This window comes from Cebidichthys violaceus, unplaced genomic scaffold (genome assembly GCF_023349555.1).
Source record: "Cebidichthys violaceus isolate CVI_PGR_0920_01 unplaced genomic scaffold, fCebVio1.0.p SCAF_79, whole genome shotgun sequence".
Classification (NCBI taxonomy): Eukaryota; Metazoa; Chordata; class Actinopteri; order Perciformes; family Stichaeidae; genus Cebidichthys; species Cebidichthys violaceus.
Window position 1 is genome coordinate 437,316 of NW_027176963.1, and position 13,329 is coordinate 450,644.

The 13,329-nt window shown below is 40.9% G+C and overlaps 1 protein-coding gene across 1 annotated transcript in view; it reads right to left on the minus strand.

Annotated features, from left to right (window-relative positions):
* myo15ab (myosin XVAb) overlaps positions 1 to 13,329 on the minus strand; it is a 45,483-nt gene that overhangs the window by 22,632 nt on the left and 9,522 nt on the right. Inside the window, exons 11-32 of the mRNA XM_068737448.1 lie at positions 12,754 to 12,828; positions 12,514 to 12,604; positions 12,389 to 12,394; positions 12,190 to 12,293; positions 11,436 to 11,499; positions 10,905 to 11,018; positions 9,127 to 9,288; positions 8,858 to 8,971; positions 8,709 to 8,767; positions 8,273 to 8,396; positions 8,064 to 8,159; positions 6,194 to 6,325; positions 5,555 to 5,680; positions 4,850 to 4,927; positions 4,266 to 4,405; positions 2,980 to 3,025; positions 2,745 to 2,869; positions 1,920 to 2,037; positions 1,590 to 1,765; positions 688 to 772; positions 543 to 575; positions 348 to 429 (exon numbers count right to left, since the gene is read on the minus strand). Coding sequence (XP_068593549.1) covers positions 348 to 429; positions 543 to 575; positions 688 to 772; positions 1,590 to 1,765; positions 1,920 to 2,037; positions 2,745 to 2,869; positions 2,980 to 3,025; positions 4,266 to 4,405; positions 4,850 to 4,927; positions 5,555 to 5,680; positions 6,194 to 6,325; positions 8,064 to 8,159; positions 8,273 to 8,396; positions 8,709 to 8,767; positions 8,858 to 8,971; positions 9,127 to 9,288; positions 10,905 to 11,018; positions 11,436 to 11,499; positions 12,190 to 12,293; positions 12,389 to 12,394; positions 12,514 to 12,604; positions 12,754 to 12,828 — 2,150 coding nt within the window. The remainder of the gene's footprint in view (positions 1 to 347; positions 430 to 542; positions 576 to 687; positions 773 to 1,589; positions 1,766 to 1,919; positions 2,038 to 2,744; positions 2,870 to 2,979; positions 3,026 to 4,265; positions 4,406 to 4,849; positions 4,928 to 5,554; positions 5,681 to 6,193; positions 6,326 to 8,063; positions 8,160 to 8,272; positions 8,397 to 8,708; positions 8,768 to 8,857; positions 8,972 to 9,126; positions 9,289 to 10,904; positions 11,019 to 11,435; positions 11,500 to 12,189; positions 12,294 to 12,388; positions 12,395 to 12,513; positions 12,605 to 12,753; positions 12,829 to 13,329) is intronic.

Below are 13,329 nucleotides of genomic sequence, written 5' to 3' on the forward strand. Positions count from 1 at the left end.
ATAAACAATGCTGAATTCAACACTGATTTGTCTGTATACGGCTCAATCAATCAATCACTGTGTCGTTGTCAAGGCTGTTGCTTACAGGACCTGTAAGTACACTAAAGTTTTCTAAAGAGCTCCAGGAGGCTTACTCCTTCCTTGGTAAAGCACCCGGCAATGAAAATGCTGTGTTCTGCACAACACTGCAAGAGGACACTTTGGGTCACGCACGGTGGAAAGGCTGACATAAAACAGCACGCCTATGCTGCGTGCATAAGCGCATACTTTATGCACGCATGCATGCATGAAACTAATGTGTGTGTGTGTGTGTGTGTGTGTGTGTGTGTGTGTGTGTGTGTGTGCACCTGAGGCCGCCTGTAGCAGAACTGCCAGCTCAGCAGGGATAAGCAGCGTTGTCACATTCACCACCTCTCTGTTGATGCGATCCTACACACATTGGAACACACGACACACTGATGCTACGTCTTCATCTCTTTCTCAAAGTGAGCGTCTCTCTCCATCTCCGGCAAACGTTCACCTCATTTCACCCTCTCACTCACCTCCTCTGCCTTCCTTGCAGGCTCCACCACTGTCTGACAGAAAGACAACAGCATCACACTTCACACATTTGTTCACTTTTTTTTTTTTTTAAACTTCATTTTACAAACACAAATACTGCAGTTGACACAGACGCGGCGTGCATACCCTCATGTAACGCTGGCGGTTGACGATGAGCAGCACGACGGAGCGGAGCCTGACGAGGTACTTCCTCCTCAGAGCGAACTTTTTTCTGTTCAGGAAAAGCGTTAACAAGGGAAGATGAATTATTCATACAGAGCCAGATAAAGACGTCTTCTACTATAACGTCAATCACTTCAATTTGAACAGACAGCACGATTTGTGAAGCAACTTTGTATTAATGGCACTTATAGTTAGTTGTAGTTTACATGCGTGACCAGCGATCTCTGAAGTGTCATTACAGACTCTTAATGTCCAACCTTGCGTTTATTGCAATTTTAGTGTCCTCTTTAAGCGAGTAAGTGCATTTTTACTCATTCAGATAAATTGGCAGACTGGCAGTGAATGAGAAATCTGTCACCTTGGATGGACGAGCACGGCCTGAATCCTCTAACCCTGTCTGCTCAGCTGAAGGACAAAAATAAGCAGGTTGTCTGTGATAAGCTTTGACCCATTTGGCTCTCTGAAACCAAACACTAAAGTCTAAATTGCCAAGCTGAAGACTGAAACCCCAGACTCAAGCACGACAGGGCGCTGCCTATTAAAGAAAGCTTAAGCTTTAAAGGGTCAACTTGCAGGAAGAGACTGATGATACTTGTGGCTTTCAACCTGAGCTCTGGAACCAAGGATGATTTAAAAATAAATCTATTATTTTCAGGGTATTTTTTTTCTATATTTTTTTTATATTTAATGGCTAAAACAGAATATTTCCAAGTTTGTAAGTGTGCAATGATAATAAAATAAAACAACCTGATAATAAAAATCCTGCTTTAATGGAGCAGTTCACCACTCTGTGCTCTACCAGGGGGCATCCCTTTATAGCCATTAAATGTAAGTTGACGTTGACGTTGACTTTGGGGGAACATTACCTGGCCAGGTAGCCTCTGCAGCGAGTTTCGAACCTGATCATACGCCGCCGCATCTTGGAAAAATTCTTTTGGACAAAACATGCTCGGGTGTATCTCTGCAGCGTCATGGCGGCGATGTTCAGCAAGCGGTCGCGCTTCCCCTCCAACAACTGATACAGCTCCTCTTTCAGGAAAATCTAACACACACACACACACACACACACACACACACACACACACACACACACACACACACAAACAAACACAAATCTCAGTACCACAGTATTTATTTCTTATATATGATTTATTTGACCTCATTTTGTACATGTGTATGTTACGGAGAGAGCTCACCTTGCTGACTCCCAGCTGATATGAGCCGTTCTTGACCGGACCGAGCTTGTGGAGCATGATGACACAGTTTTCTCCGTCTGCTGGTGGAGGATCCTTCAGGCAGAGCAGGGCTTTGTACCTGTGCGTTCCCACACATACATTCAAAATGACAATCCAATAGGAATTGTGGAGTAAATGTGAACGGGAATCAGTGAAATCCAAAGTGTTTTACTGTAAAACTTATTACAGACTGAGAATCTCATCTTTTATTTGTCTGTGGAGTTCTCTCTATATTGTTGTCAGACACTTATAATAACAATCTGAGCTTGTCAGTGGAAGAAACGAGCACTTTTAGTGGACGTACATTGACAATAAGGAATGATGATTACAGTTCTAGTAAAGGATACCGTCAGCAGCATTCTCGTGCAATACTGCACCAATTTAAAGAATTGCAGTCCACATTAGTCAAGTGGGCACAAAACGTAAGTTACCCTTTAGGTATTTGTAGTTTGGGTGTGAAACTAATTGACTGTGAATGCTGGACTCTCAAACTGCAGCCAGATGTCAGAGGTGCTATGAGATCAATTGCTCTGGCAGGTGCCAGATGGCCGTTTCAGCAAGAAGAAATTGGTGTGTGAATTTCACCCACACCAGAAAGAGGCAATAATTTAAGCAATCGTGTCAATTATTTGACAAAGTCGTGAGTGGTGGGAGGAGCAGAAAAAATATTCTTTTTAGGAAAGGAAGCCGAGCAAGAGGCTGAGACAGTCTGTACTGTGTTTAAGCTAACATGGTTCAATTAGAGCGCCCATTTCTCCTCAGTGTAAAGATTGGTAAGTAACCAACCTTGTTAGGAAGCGGTGAAAGTGCATTCTGATTGGATAACCCTCCTTCCTGATGAGGATGGTCTCCATGATGCCAGAGTAATGCAGCTGAGTGTTGACCAGCTCCACGTCAAACACTCCCGGCTCCTACGCACGTACATAAACATACACATAAATACACATGAGCTGTATGTTACACAGCAATCAAAATGCAAAACACTGCAAACCTGCACACATCATCCAACTTGCAAATATACCTTATGATGGTTTGGCTTGATGCATCGCACAAAATAAGGGTTACACCTGTCACAGATAGATGAGAACGAACGGATGGATAAATGAATGTATGATTTGATAAAGTCTTCATACATTAGTCCAGCGCTTTCCAACTTTTCCAACTGAGAGGAAAAGCAACTAAGTAGGGAAATCGGTGGAGCATGGCATGGTTTTACAGTTGAAGCTACATATTAACAGATCCCCCGAGGCCTCGCTTTTTTTTTTTCCATCTATAAGAGACGTGACTAAGCTCAAATCAGGCAAATAAAATTCATCTTCCCGAGATAGATGGCTCCTACAAACACTGACACACACTGAGGCTTACACGATGCCAGAACTGATCTCTAATCACTTCAGTCTATTGGTGCACCAAGGCACAACACATTTTTCAGTACTCATTGTCTATTTAGGCTCAAGGCCTTAATCCAGTATGTGTCACTCTCTCTTCCACTACTTCCCACATCATACACACTCTCTACATCCTGCAGTACCTCGCAGTGTCTGACAGGTGCAATCAGTGGCGCCTGCAGCCGTAATCCTGTGCGCATTTTGTTGTTACTGCCGAACTGTTTTTATGATGTATTTTTACATTATTAAAAAATAAATGATTGTATGCTTAAATGTGTTTAATGTGAAATCTTTGAACATTAGCCAAAAGCCTATAAAAGATCCAAATAAAAAGAAAAAATTTGTTAAAATTAATAATAATAATATAGGTACAGTTTTACGTTTTGTCTTATGATGATGAGTTTCATATTGTGATAACTGATAAAGAGGGCACTCCGTTCAGTATTTGTCGCTGTCCAATAACGGGGGGGTGGGGGGGGCTGAATTAAAGTTGCCGTGGCATATTGTGAAGGGAAATACATTGTATTTGTAAAAAAAAAAAAAAAAATGAATCAATGTCTATCTCTCTGGCGCGCTAAGAAGACTGCGTATTTAAGATCGAGGGAACCTAGACGTTAGAGGCCGCCTATAAGCGGGCGGTTCTTGTGCGCACTATGAAACAGAATCCTACCGACGCCACTGCATGCAATGTCCCTCTGCCTTCTAAGGAGCAAAGCGTACAGTTAATGTGGGAATGCGTGAGGGCACCAGATACATCTTACACTTCAAATTTGGACACTGAAATGAGTCGAAGGAAGGCAATTATAGCACTAATCAGTGGCAAATAGGGAGCGCTTTCGAACACAATACACTTTTTTCCCACTGATGTTATGAAGGTGGGTCAGAGGTTTGTCCTAAAGGTTACATGTTTTACTCAAACCTTTCCATCTTCTCCAGAAGCTCCTGCAGGCTGCTCTGGAACTTTGCGCTGACCGTATTGGCCTGATGACGGCGAGCCGCGCTGCTGCGCCGCACGTTAGACGCAGACTCTGAATGCTTTAAAAAGAGGCTGGATACCATCTGTAAACACACACACACACACACACACACACACACACACACACACACACACACACACACACACACACACACACAAGACAAAGAGGTAAACCAAAGTGTGAACAGTCAATCCTGAGTTCTGTTATATTATAGGTGGGTAGAATTTGTAGTAGCTATGTGTATTGAATATGAACAGGAGATGAGTATTTAGTATTTAGCACTAGTTCAACTTAATGTAAACTAAAAATATATTCCCAAATCAAAACAATAATTACTAAAGAGGTTGTTGGATATTTCTTAACAGAAAAGTAAAAAAAAAATATTGTGCCGGACCACCACAACACAGGATGATGAGTAACAATCATGATATTTAAAATGGAATTAAAGATGACTTGTGGAATAAAGTCTGGGGAATACTGTAAATGTTGGGTCAATAAGAGACAAAAGTGTGTTTGAATATCTCACCCTGTTCTTGCTCTGGATGAAGAGGTCTAAGACATCCTGGCGGACCATGTCGAAGTTCTTATCCAAGAATTTGTGCACCTGCACCACAAATCAATAGTAAAACGTGAGAACAAAAATTCACACCGGGACCTTGTGATGTCCGATTCAACAACAGACAAACAAACATTTAACAGCCCCGTGCACATAAAGCCGAGGTGGAGAATAAAAAGCCACCAGACTCCTTTGACTTCGGTAAATCCGAACTTCCTCTTTAAAGAACCGAAGTCACACAATAACACAAATGCTCTCATGTTCTGTGAGGTAAAATGTTTTTATTTCAAAGGAGTCTGGTGCCTTTGAAGGCAGTATAGATAACTGTTTCAGGGTCCCATAGATATAACGTACAATAAGCTGATATTGATTTTTTTTAAGTGGGCCTTTCTTTTAGGTGGCTAAAATATGTTTCTACAGCAACACATTGCTCCTTCAATGTCTGTTTCTTCAACTGGGGGTAATAATACACTGACTATGGATAAGTACCTCATACCACCAAAAATCCTACAATTACATTTAAGACAGTAGAGTAAATGAATATGCTACTTGGTTATGTTTGTTTTTAGTGTTCTTTGGTAAAACAACTGAGAAAAAGGAAAACATTTTCAAATGTTTTTTGAAAAAAGAAAGACAATTCGATGAAGAAAGAAGGACAGAAATAAAGAAGTGTACCTGGTACGTGACTTTCCCAGCAAAGTGTTTCAGGGTGAACTCTGGCAGTGGCATCTTTGGCCTGGCATACAGCGGGTTGTTTCCATAGTGATAGTGGCACTTCTGAAGGAAGGTGTGGTCTGTTGCCTAGCGATGATTGTAGACGGTTAACGGTTGTTGAGCCACGGAAACTAAATGTCTACAGCACGAACACATGTCGCCTGTGTGTGTGTGTTCAGCAGATTGCCTCGGTCAGTTACTCGTGTTCATATTTCACTCTGAGCATTAGAGACGTTTCATAATAAGTTTATCTCAAGAGTCAGTTTCTTACATTACGAGCCCCGGGAATAACGATAACGGCAGGTAGCCAATTAGATGAGCATGTGGGATCGTTTCTTTATTGATCTGAACTGGCTACGATAGACTCAGACTCCTGGTTTATGAGAAATCTAAAGGGAGACGTTTTCTTTTTAACTCAATTTCTTTTCGAAACTGAGGTATGAAATATTTGAATCGTGTTATTGTCAGCTCTTTTTCACAAATACACCGAAGAAATGTAAGGTTTTAAAAGTTTCTTGAAATCGAATCTAACTTAATTTTTTGTAGAAATGATTTCCAATACTTTTGGAAATGAGTTTAGTTCGACAAGTGTGGATGTACCTGAGGGAAACCGCACTGGTCGTCCAGTATGCGCAGTATCCCATGAGGCTTAGCAGCGATGAGGTCGAGGCAGGCCTGGTTGTGGCTGAAGGGCTGCTGCTGCCACTTGATCTGCTCCCGCATGTACTCCTCCTACACACACAGCACAAGAGATCATCAGGTCGGAGAGTATCAAACTCTTCTAACTGTTTTCTCTTTTCTCTTCAGCTGAAGTACTGCTGGGTCCACTATAGTTTGTGAGATTTAATGACCTTGTGGGTTTATGAGAGCTTTTCTGGAATGAGTCACGTTACAAACAAGGCTGTTTATACAATAATATTTTAGCTCTTCATGAACAGTTTTTTGGGCCTTTTTACTTAAAAACAAAAGCGACGTTAGGTTCAGATCTCTCAGATTTATGGCTTTAGGTGTATATTTGTTAAACTAGTAAGCATTCATTTGGTGTTTTGCAGGCCAAAAGATATCGACATTTTGGTTAAATCAATGCTAAATTTGATTGAGAAGCTTTTAACTGTTGTTTCAACAGCATCATAATCAGAAAGTTTACTGTATAGGGACACAGGAAACAAAGTTAGAAATCAGAGTTACTGTACATGCAGTAGGTCAGTAATCAGATTTCTTCTCTTCCCTATTCCCAATATTATTTAAGACATCTTACAATACACTGATCCTTATATATACATACATATATATACATAAATGTATATATATACACACATATATATATATATATATATACACACATATATATATATATATATATATACACACATATATATATATATATATATATATACACACATATATATATATATATATATATATATAGGGGCCCTTGGGGAGCACATAGAGTGGACAAATACCAATTGGGTTTGCTGTGGCTAAGTAGAGAGCAGGGCCGCATTTCAATCAGAGGGTCGGCGGTTCGATCCCCGGCTCCTGCTCTACTAGTCTCATGTCAATGTGTCCTTGAGCAAGACACTTAACCCCAAAATTGCTCCCGTAGCTGCGTCTACGGTGTGTAGATAGATACTGAATTGTAAGTCGCTTTGGATAAAAGCGTCTGCTAAATGACTGTAATGTAATGTAATGGGTTTGGATAAAAGCCCAAAATGCATGAAAAAAACTACTTTTACAAAAATACCTGTGTACGTGTGGAGAAGTTAAATTAATATTTTCTTATTTTCTTTGGTATTTTTGTCAATGATGAATGCTGAGTTATATGTATGATGATGTTGTACAAGTCTCTATTTGATCCTGTGGCGAGATGAGACGCTGGTGTGTGTGTGTGTGTGTGTGTGTGTGTGTGTGTGTGTGTGTGTGTGTGTGTGTGCGTGCTTCATTACTAGTAACTAAAGTGCACTGGGCCCGTGGTAACTACCTGACGCCACTGCAGGCTACTTTTCTAAGTTTTAATTTGAGCCAGACTTTCAATAAAATTGGTTTTGAATGCAGTGATGCATCGCTACTTTTAACTATCTTTCCTTTTAAAAATTAAAGATTAAGCGATAATACGGCCAAGAAATGGCTTTCCCCAGGAGACATCTATCCCGGGAAATCAGGTTTCTCTCTTCCCTTACCTCTTGCGTTCTTGTACACATAGAGTTTAGGAAATCAGGTTACTGTAGAAGGCGGACTGTAACTCAATTACTAAACTGCATGTGAACACACTGAATGCCTATATTGCAATGTGCAGCTAGGATCTCATGATTACACCGAGATGTCTTTTATACTTTACTTTCATACTTTTCAACCACATTCAGACTGGTTTTAAACTAGATGTCTTTTGACATGCAAATTAGCAAATCCATCCTCACTGAATGAGAATACGAATATATGTATGGAAATATGGACTTGTAGTTCCCCTGACCTGCTCCTCCTGGAAGATGACCCTGTTAAAGAAGAACTGCAAAGTTTCATTGGCGTAGTTGATGCACAGCTGCTCAAAACTGTTCACCTGTAGCTCCTGGAGGGTAAAGAGAGGAGACAATGGGGGAGCGGGGGAGTTGAGTGAACACGGGTCAGCTCAGACGCATCAGCGCTGTAACATTATAGAGCGAGATCATTTTTCAGCTTGACCTCAAATCCATAGATGTCCAATATGGAGATGGAGAGGGCTTCGTTGCGAGGGTAGACCCGTCCGTTGATGCGCTCTGTCAGCCAACTAAACAGCAGCGAGTAGAGGATCTTGGCAACGGCGTCTCTATGAAAAACACACAATAAGGTTTCTATGGAAACAGAAAACCCGGTTCCTATGGAAACAGAGGACATCTGAAAAATCTCTCCCCCAGCCCTGACGTCCTTTGTCCTCGCATGCCTCAACCAAAGATTGGAAGAGAATATCAAAGGCGCCTCATTCCCTCTCAGTAGTCTCCTGGTATGTTTTTTTTTTTTGTTTAAATGAGGACATTAAAAAGCCTCAAATAAGACTGTCAGATATGCTATTTTTTCAGGTCACTCCATGCAGAAGTAGGTTGTATTTAATTTAACAGATACTATATTCAGACTCACTCACCTGGCATCCACAGCCTTCTCCACTGTGAGCGGAGTGAAGATCTTCTCCCTCACTGTATCCTGAGGGATCAAACACATCTGTTATCTGACAACACCTCTCTAATTGTTATAATATCATTGCCTAAATCTACAGTCCAGTGTTCTGCTCACTGTCAGTTTGAAGGTGACAGACTTCTGCAGGCCTTCAGGTGAGACCTGCAGCAGCTCAGCGACCACCCTGATCTCCTGCGCGCTCACCACCGACGCAACCTCCTGACCCTCAGCCTGCAGGGAAGCACACCCACAAGTACAGAGGCATACGCAATCATTATCACCGTCATCTATCAACATCATCATTATCATTCAGCCGTGAAATTAAATGCATTTAGAGCCTATTTCGTGTGTGTGTGTCTGTGTGTGTGTGTGTGTGGCAGAGCGACCTGGTGTGGCTGGAAGTAGACGTTCCCCAGATGAAGGACAGAGGACAGCAGTCTGTAGATGCTGGTTTGCTCCTCTGGGGTGAAACACAGGATGTCCATGGCACTCAGCAGACGCCTGAAGTCCTCTCCGTCATCCTTTCCCTCTATGGTACAATCTCCTCCCTGCACTCATGCACACACATCACACGAACGAACACACTGTTATCAACAACGACATACTTAGCCTCAGCCTGTTTAATCACTGCTCTAATTAAGGAGAAACTTATCAGCAGCTGAAAGTCTTGTTTTTGCAGACCTCTGGGGATTCAACTTCTCACCTTGATGCAGTTAGTGCACTGCGACATCACGGCTGGCCGTGGTAACTGGTGCAATAGTGCACGCTTCTGACCACACTTTCAGCCACAGAGGGCAGTGAAATGTTACTTTTCAGTCTGGTGTTACATTACTGTTTAAAAAAAAAAGAAAAAAAGAGCCACATGTGCTGGTAGTAACCACCACCAATAACGACGTAATTAGTCAAGGATCTTTAATCAGCTTTGGCATGAGCAACGTGTTGCATTGTGTTTCATCACATCTCATGAAGTGGTACAAAGCAATACCAGAGAGCAAACCGGCTCAATGATGGCAACAAGGTGGGCAGGAACAGGGACCTTTGAGCCACATGAGGGAATGTTCGTATGGTTCTGATAACGGCATCCTACTTATAACATTCAATCTAATATGAAAGGCTAGCGTTCATTCTGTTTGTTTTACTAATAAGAGGATTGAAAAAGAATGAGATGTTAACCCTGCATAATGCATTTATTTGGTCTCAATTATAAAGTATTTAACAATGTGTCTGTTTTCAATAACACATGCATAAAACAAATTTGTGATTTATCAAAAGTATACCTCTTCAAAATGTCTGGTTTACCTATTCAAGATAATATAAGGTGATGCGGAAATGAAAAAAAAAGATTTGGAACGTTAATTTACGCACAAATTCAGTCTTCTTCCGATATACAGATAAGGCCTATTGTGAATGGTGATAATGTGCAGATGTTTAGCATGTTCAACTTCATAGATTAGCATGTTAGTACAAAATACAGCTGTGGCTTTATAGGAATGTACTGTATTTGATCAAAAACCAAAGTATTGGAAAAATTTAATTTTTTAATTTTGCTGCAAGAAGCTCACCAAAGTTATTACAATTCACTCTGAGGGAATCATTACTAGAGACATGCCACAACATTACATCTATTCTTCTATTCTTCACATTATTTCCTTATTTGTGAAATGTTGGATAGTTTAAGATCATTGGGCCTCAGAAAATTACTCAAATGAAACAATCTGAGAAGGTAAAATCCCTCTATGGTTAAACTACTCACAACTCACAGACACATGCAACATGACGAAGGGGGTCACAAGAAAGACGTTGCTTTGTTTGAGCAAATTTCTCCAACAAGGGGTCAAAATATAATTAAAAAATCAAAACTTTAAACCTTACTGGAAGGTACACACAGTAACGAGTTATGTATGCACTTTGGACAGAAATCAGCAAATTACATTCATTACTCAAAATATCTCAGACACAAAGACTCCAGACTGCAAAGGTTCTTTACTCTGTATTTGGGTTCCGCAATGAGTTTTACGTTTGTGCCATTAATCACTTTGTAAAATAAATGTGACATTTTCAGAAAATTGACATCTCATTTGTTAATGTGACTGTGAAATTGATCACAGTGACCACTCCCTATATCTGTGTGTATGTGTGTGTGTGTGCGTTTTGTTTTTTGCACCTGATTCAGGTAGTAGTAAGTCTCAGCTTCCTGCAGATACAGTGAGCGCTTCTCATGAGGAGGAAGACCTGCCAACATCTCATAGAAGATGTGATAGTTCCTCTCCGATTTGGCCTGTGGATGAAAACACACACACACACACACACGCACACACACACACACACACACACACACACACACACACACACACACACACAACATATGTAAATCAACTATCATGTGGATTTGTTTGCATCCACACTGAGAAAAGCTCTACATTTTATATTTGTGGTGGTAGATTTACTGAATTGGGAACAATGCTGTAGAAAAGACAAACGGATGGATGACTGAGGAACAGCCTGGGCTGTGTAAAGATGGAGAGCAACATGTTTGACACCTCTCTTGCTGTCTTCCTCTACAATCTCCTCTTTCTCACAATGACTCATTGGTAAGAAGACTCCACCTGACCAGCTGAATGTGTGTGTGTGTGTGTGTGTGTGTGTGTGTGTGTGTGTGTGTGTGTGTGTTTGAGTCCATGTCTGTGTTTTTCACCTGAAAGACGATGCGGGACTTCTCCAACAGGTACTGAGACGTTATGGCACCGCTGATTACACCCCTTGTAAATGACACACACACACACACACACACACACACACACACACACACACACACACACACACACACACACACACACACACACACACACACACACACACACACACACAGTAACAGGTCATGCATGTGTAATGTCCTCGGATCTTTTCTGGTCCAGCAGAAGATCAACTACTCCTCTAACTGTGTCACTGCAACATGCTAGCATGATCTCCACTAAGCCCACTGTGTGTGTGTGTGTGTGTGTGTGTGTGTGTGTGTGTGTGTGTGTGTGTGTGTGTGTGTGTGTGTGTGTGTGAGACATGTGTAACCAGACGCCTATTCAGATCAAAATAAAAGGCTGCTTTTTAGCTTTACAAGCGCTCGTGTTTACCCTGAAACTACAGCCAATCTTGTTGTAAACAAATGTCAGATCAGTTAATGTAAACATTGTTTATTTCTAAGCCATGACATACAGTAACTATGTGAAAATCTGGTTGCATTTCCTGTATACATTTTTTTTACCTCTATGTTCAATATGCTGCCTGCTGTACTAACGATGACCACGATTGAGTTGGTTTTAATGTGTATTTCTATATATGATCAAATTCCTTGTTTCCATGTTATCTAGATTCTCTACTTTTCTTAAAACTTGAAACAGTCGCTGACATTTATTCTTCTCATGATGACGTTGGTAAAAGGTATAAGTACTCACTCCTCCATGTAGATCTCCGTGTATTTGCCAAAGCGTGAAGAGTTGTCATTGCGCACTGTTTTGGCATTCCCAAAAGACTCCAAAAGGGGTGTGGCCTCAAGGATCTGACCAATCACCACAGACAGACACGTTATCATTGCTACCTTCATGAGGGATGTCGGTTGTCATTAGAGCAAAAACAAGCAGAGGGATACTTTACCTCTATCTGATGGGAGAAGGACAGATGCATAAGACAGGAGAGTGATAACAGTGTTAGCTTAAATGACCACAGTATGGAGTGTACTTGTTAGCATGCATGTCCTGATATATACTGTGCATATCTACCTGTTGTGTGACGTTGCATTTGTGATGTATGGCTGTCAAGTATCGCAGGATCAGTTTAGTAGCTTCAGTCTTTCCTGACCCACTTTCTCCGCTGCAATAGCAAAAACTGTTAACATGAGTCTCTCACACTCGCATTTCACTGTTTAAAAGATAGCTTCAAGTTTTAATGTTTTGTCCAAGTGCTGCTGGTTGAAATTAACTGCAAATTAAAAATACAAAAACCCTAACAGCTTTTCATACCTGATCACAATACACTGGTCCTTTTTGGCATCCATCATGGTGGTATATGAGAGACTAGCAATGGCAAAAAGATGACTGCAACACAACAAAACATTCTTTTATGAAAAAACACATTTGTATTCTCATTGGTTGAGATGTGAAGTGGTAGTGAAATCCATAACCAAACTCTCCCTTGGCAACCAACCAGCAGCAGTGCAATATGAGCCTCTTGGTAACACCTGAGAGTGCTGGCATTTACACCTCTATTTACCGTCATACTGCATCTCAGAGCACAGCTTACGACACATGTAGAGAGATGTAGTACAACCGTACAATCACACGCAGGGACTCAAAGGCCACAGTTAATTAAAGGAGAGTTTTGTTGGAGTATTTTGTTCAAAACAAGAAAAGCCCTCGGAGAGCTAAATGTGTTAATTAAAGAGAAAATGTTGGACCTAGATATGTTTTAAAATACACATAGTGATAGGCAATCATGGGTAGATGTGGTGTATTTTCCTTCAACTGAAAAAAAAGTGAAAATATTAAAATAAATGTTATTGGAATGTTGAAATCTTCTAAAAAATAAATAAATCCCTT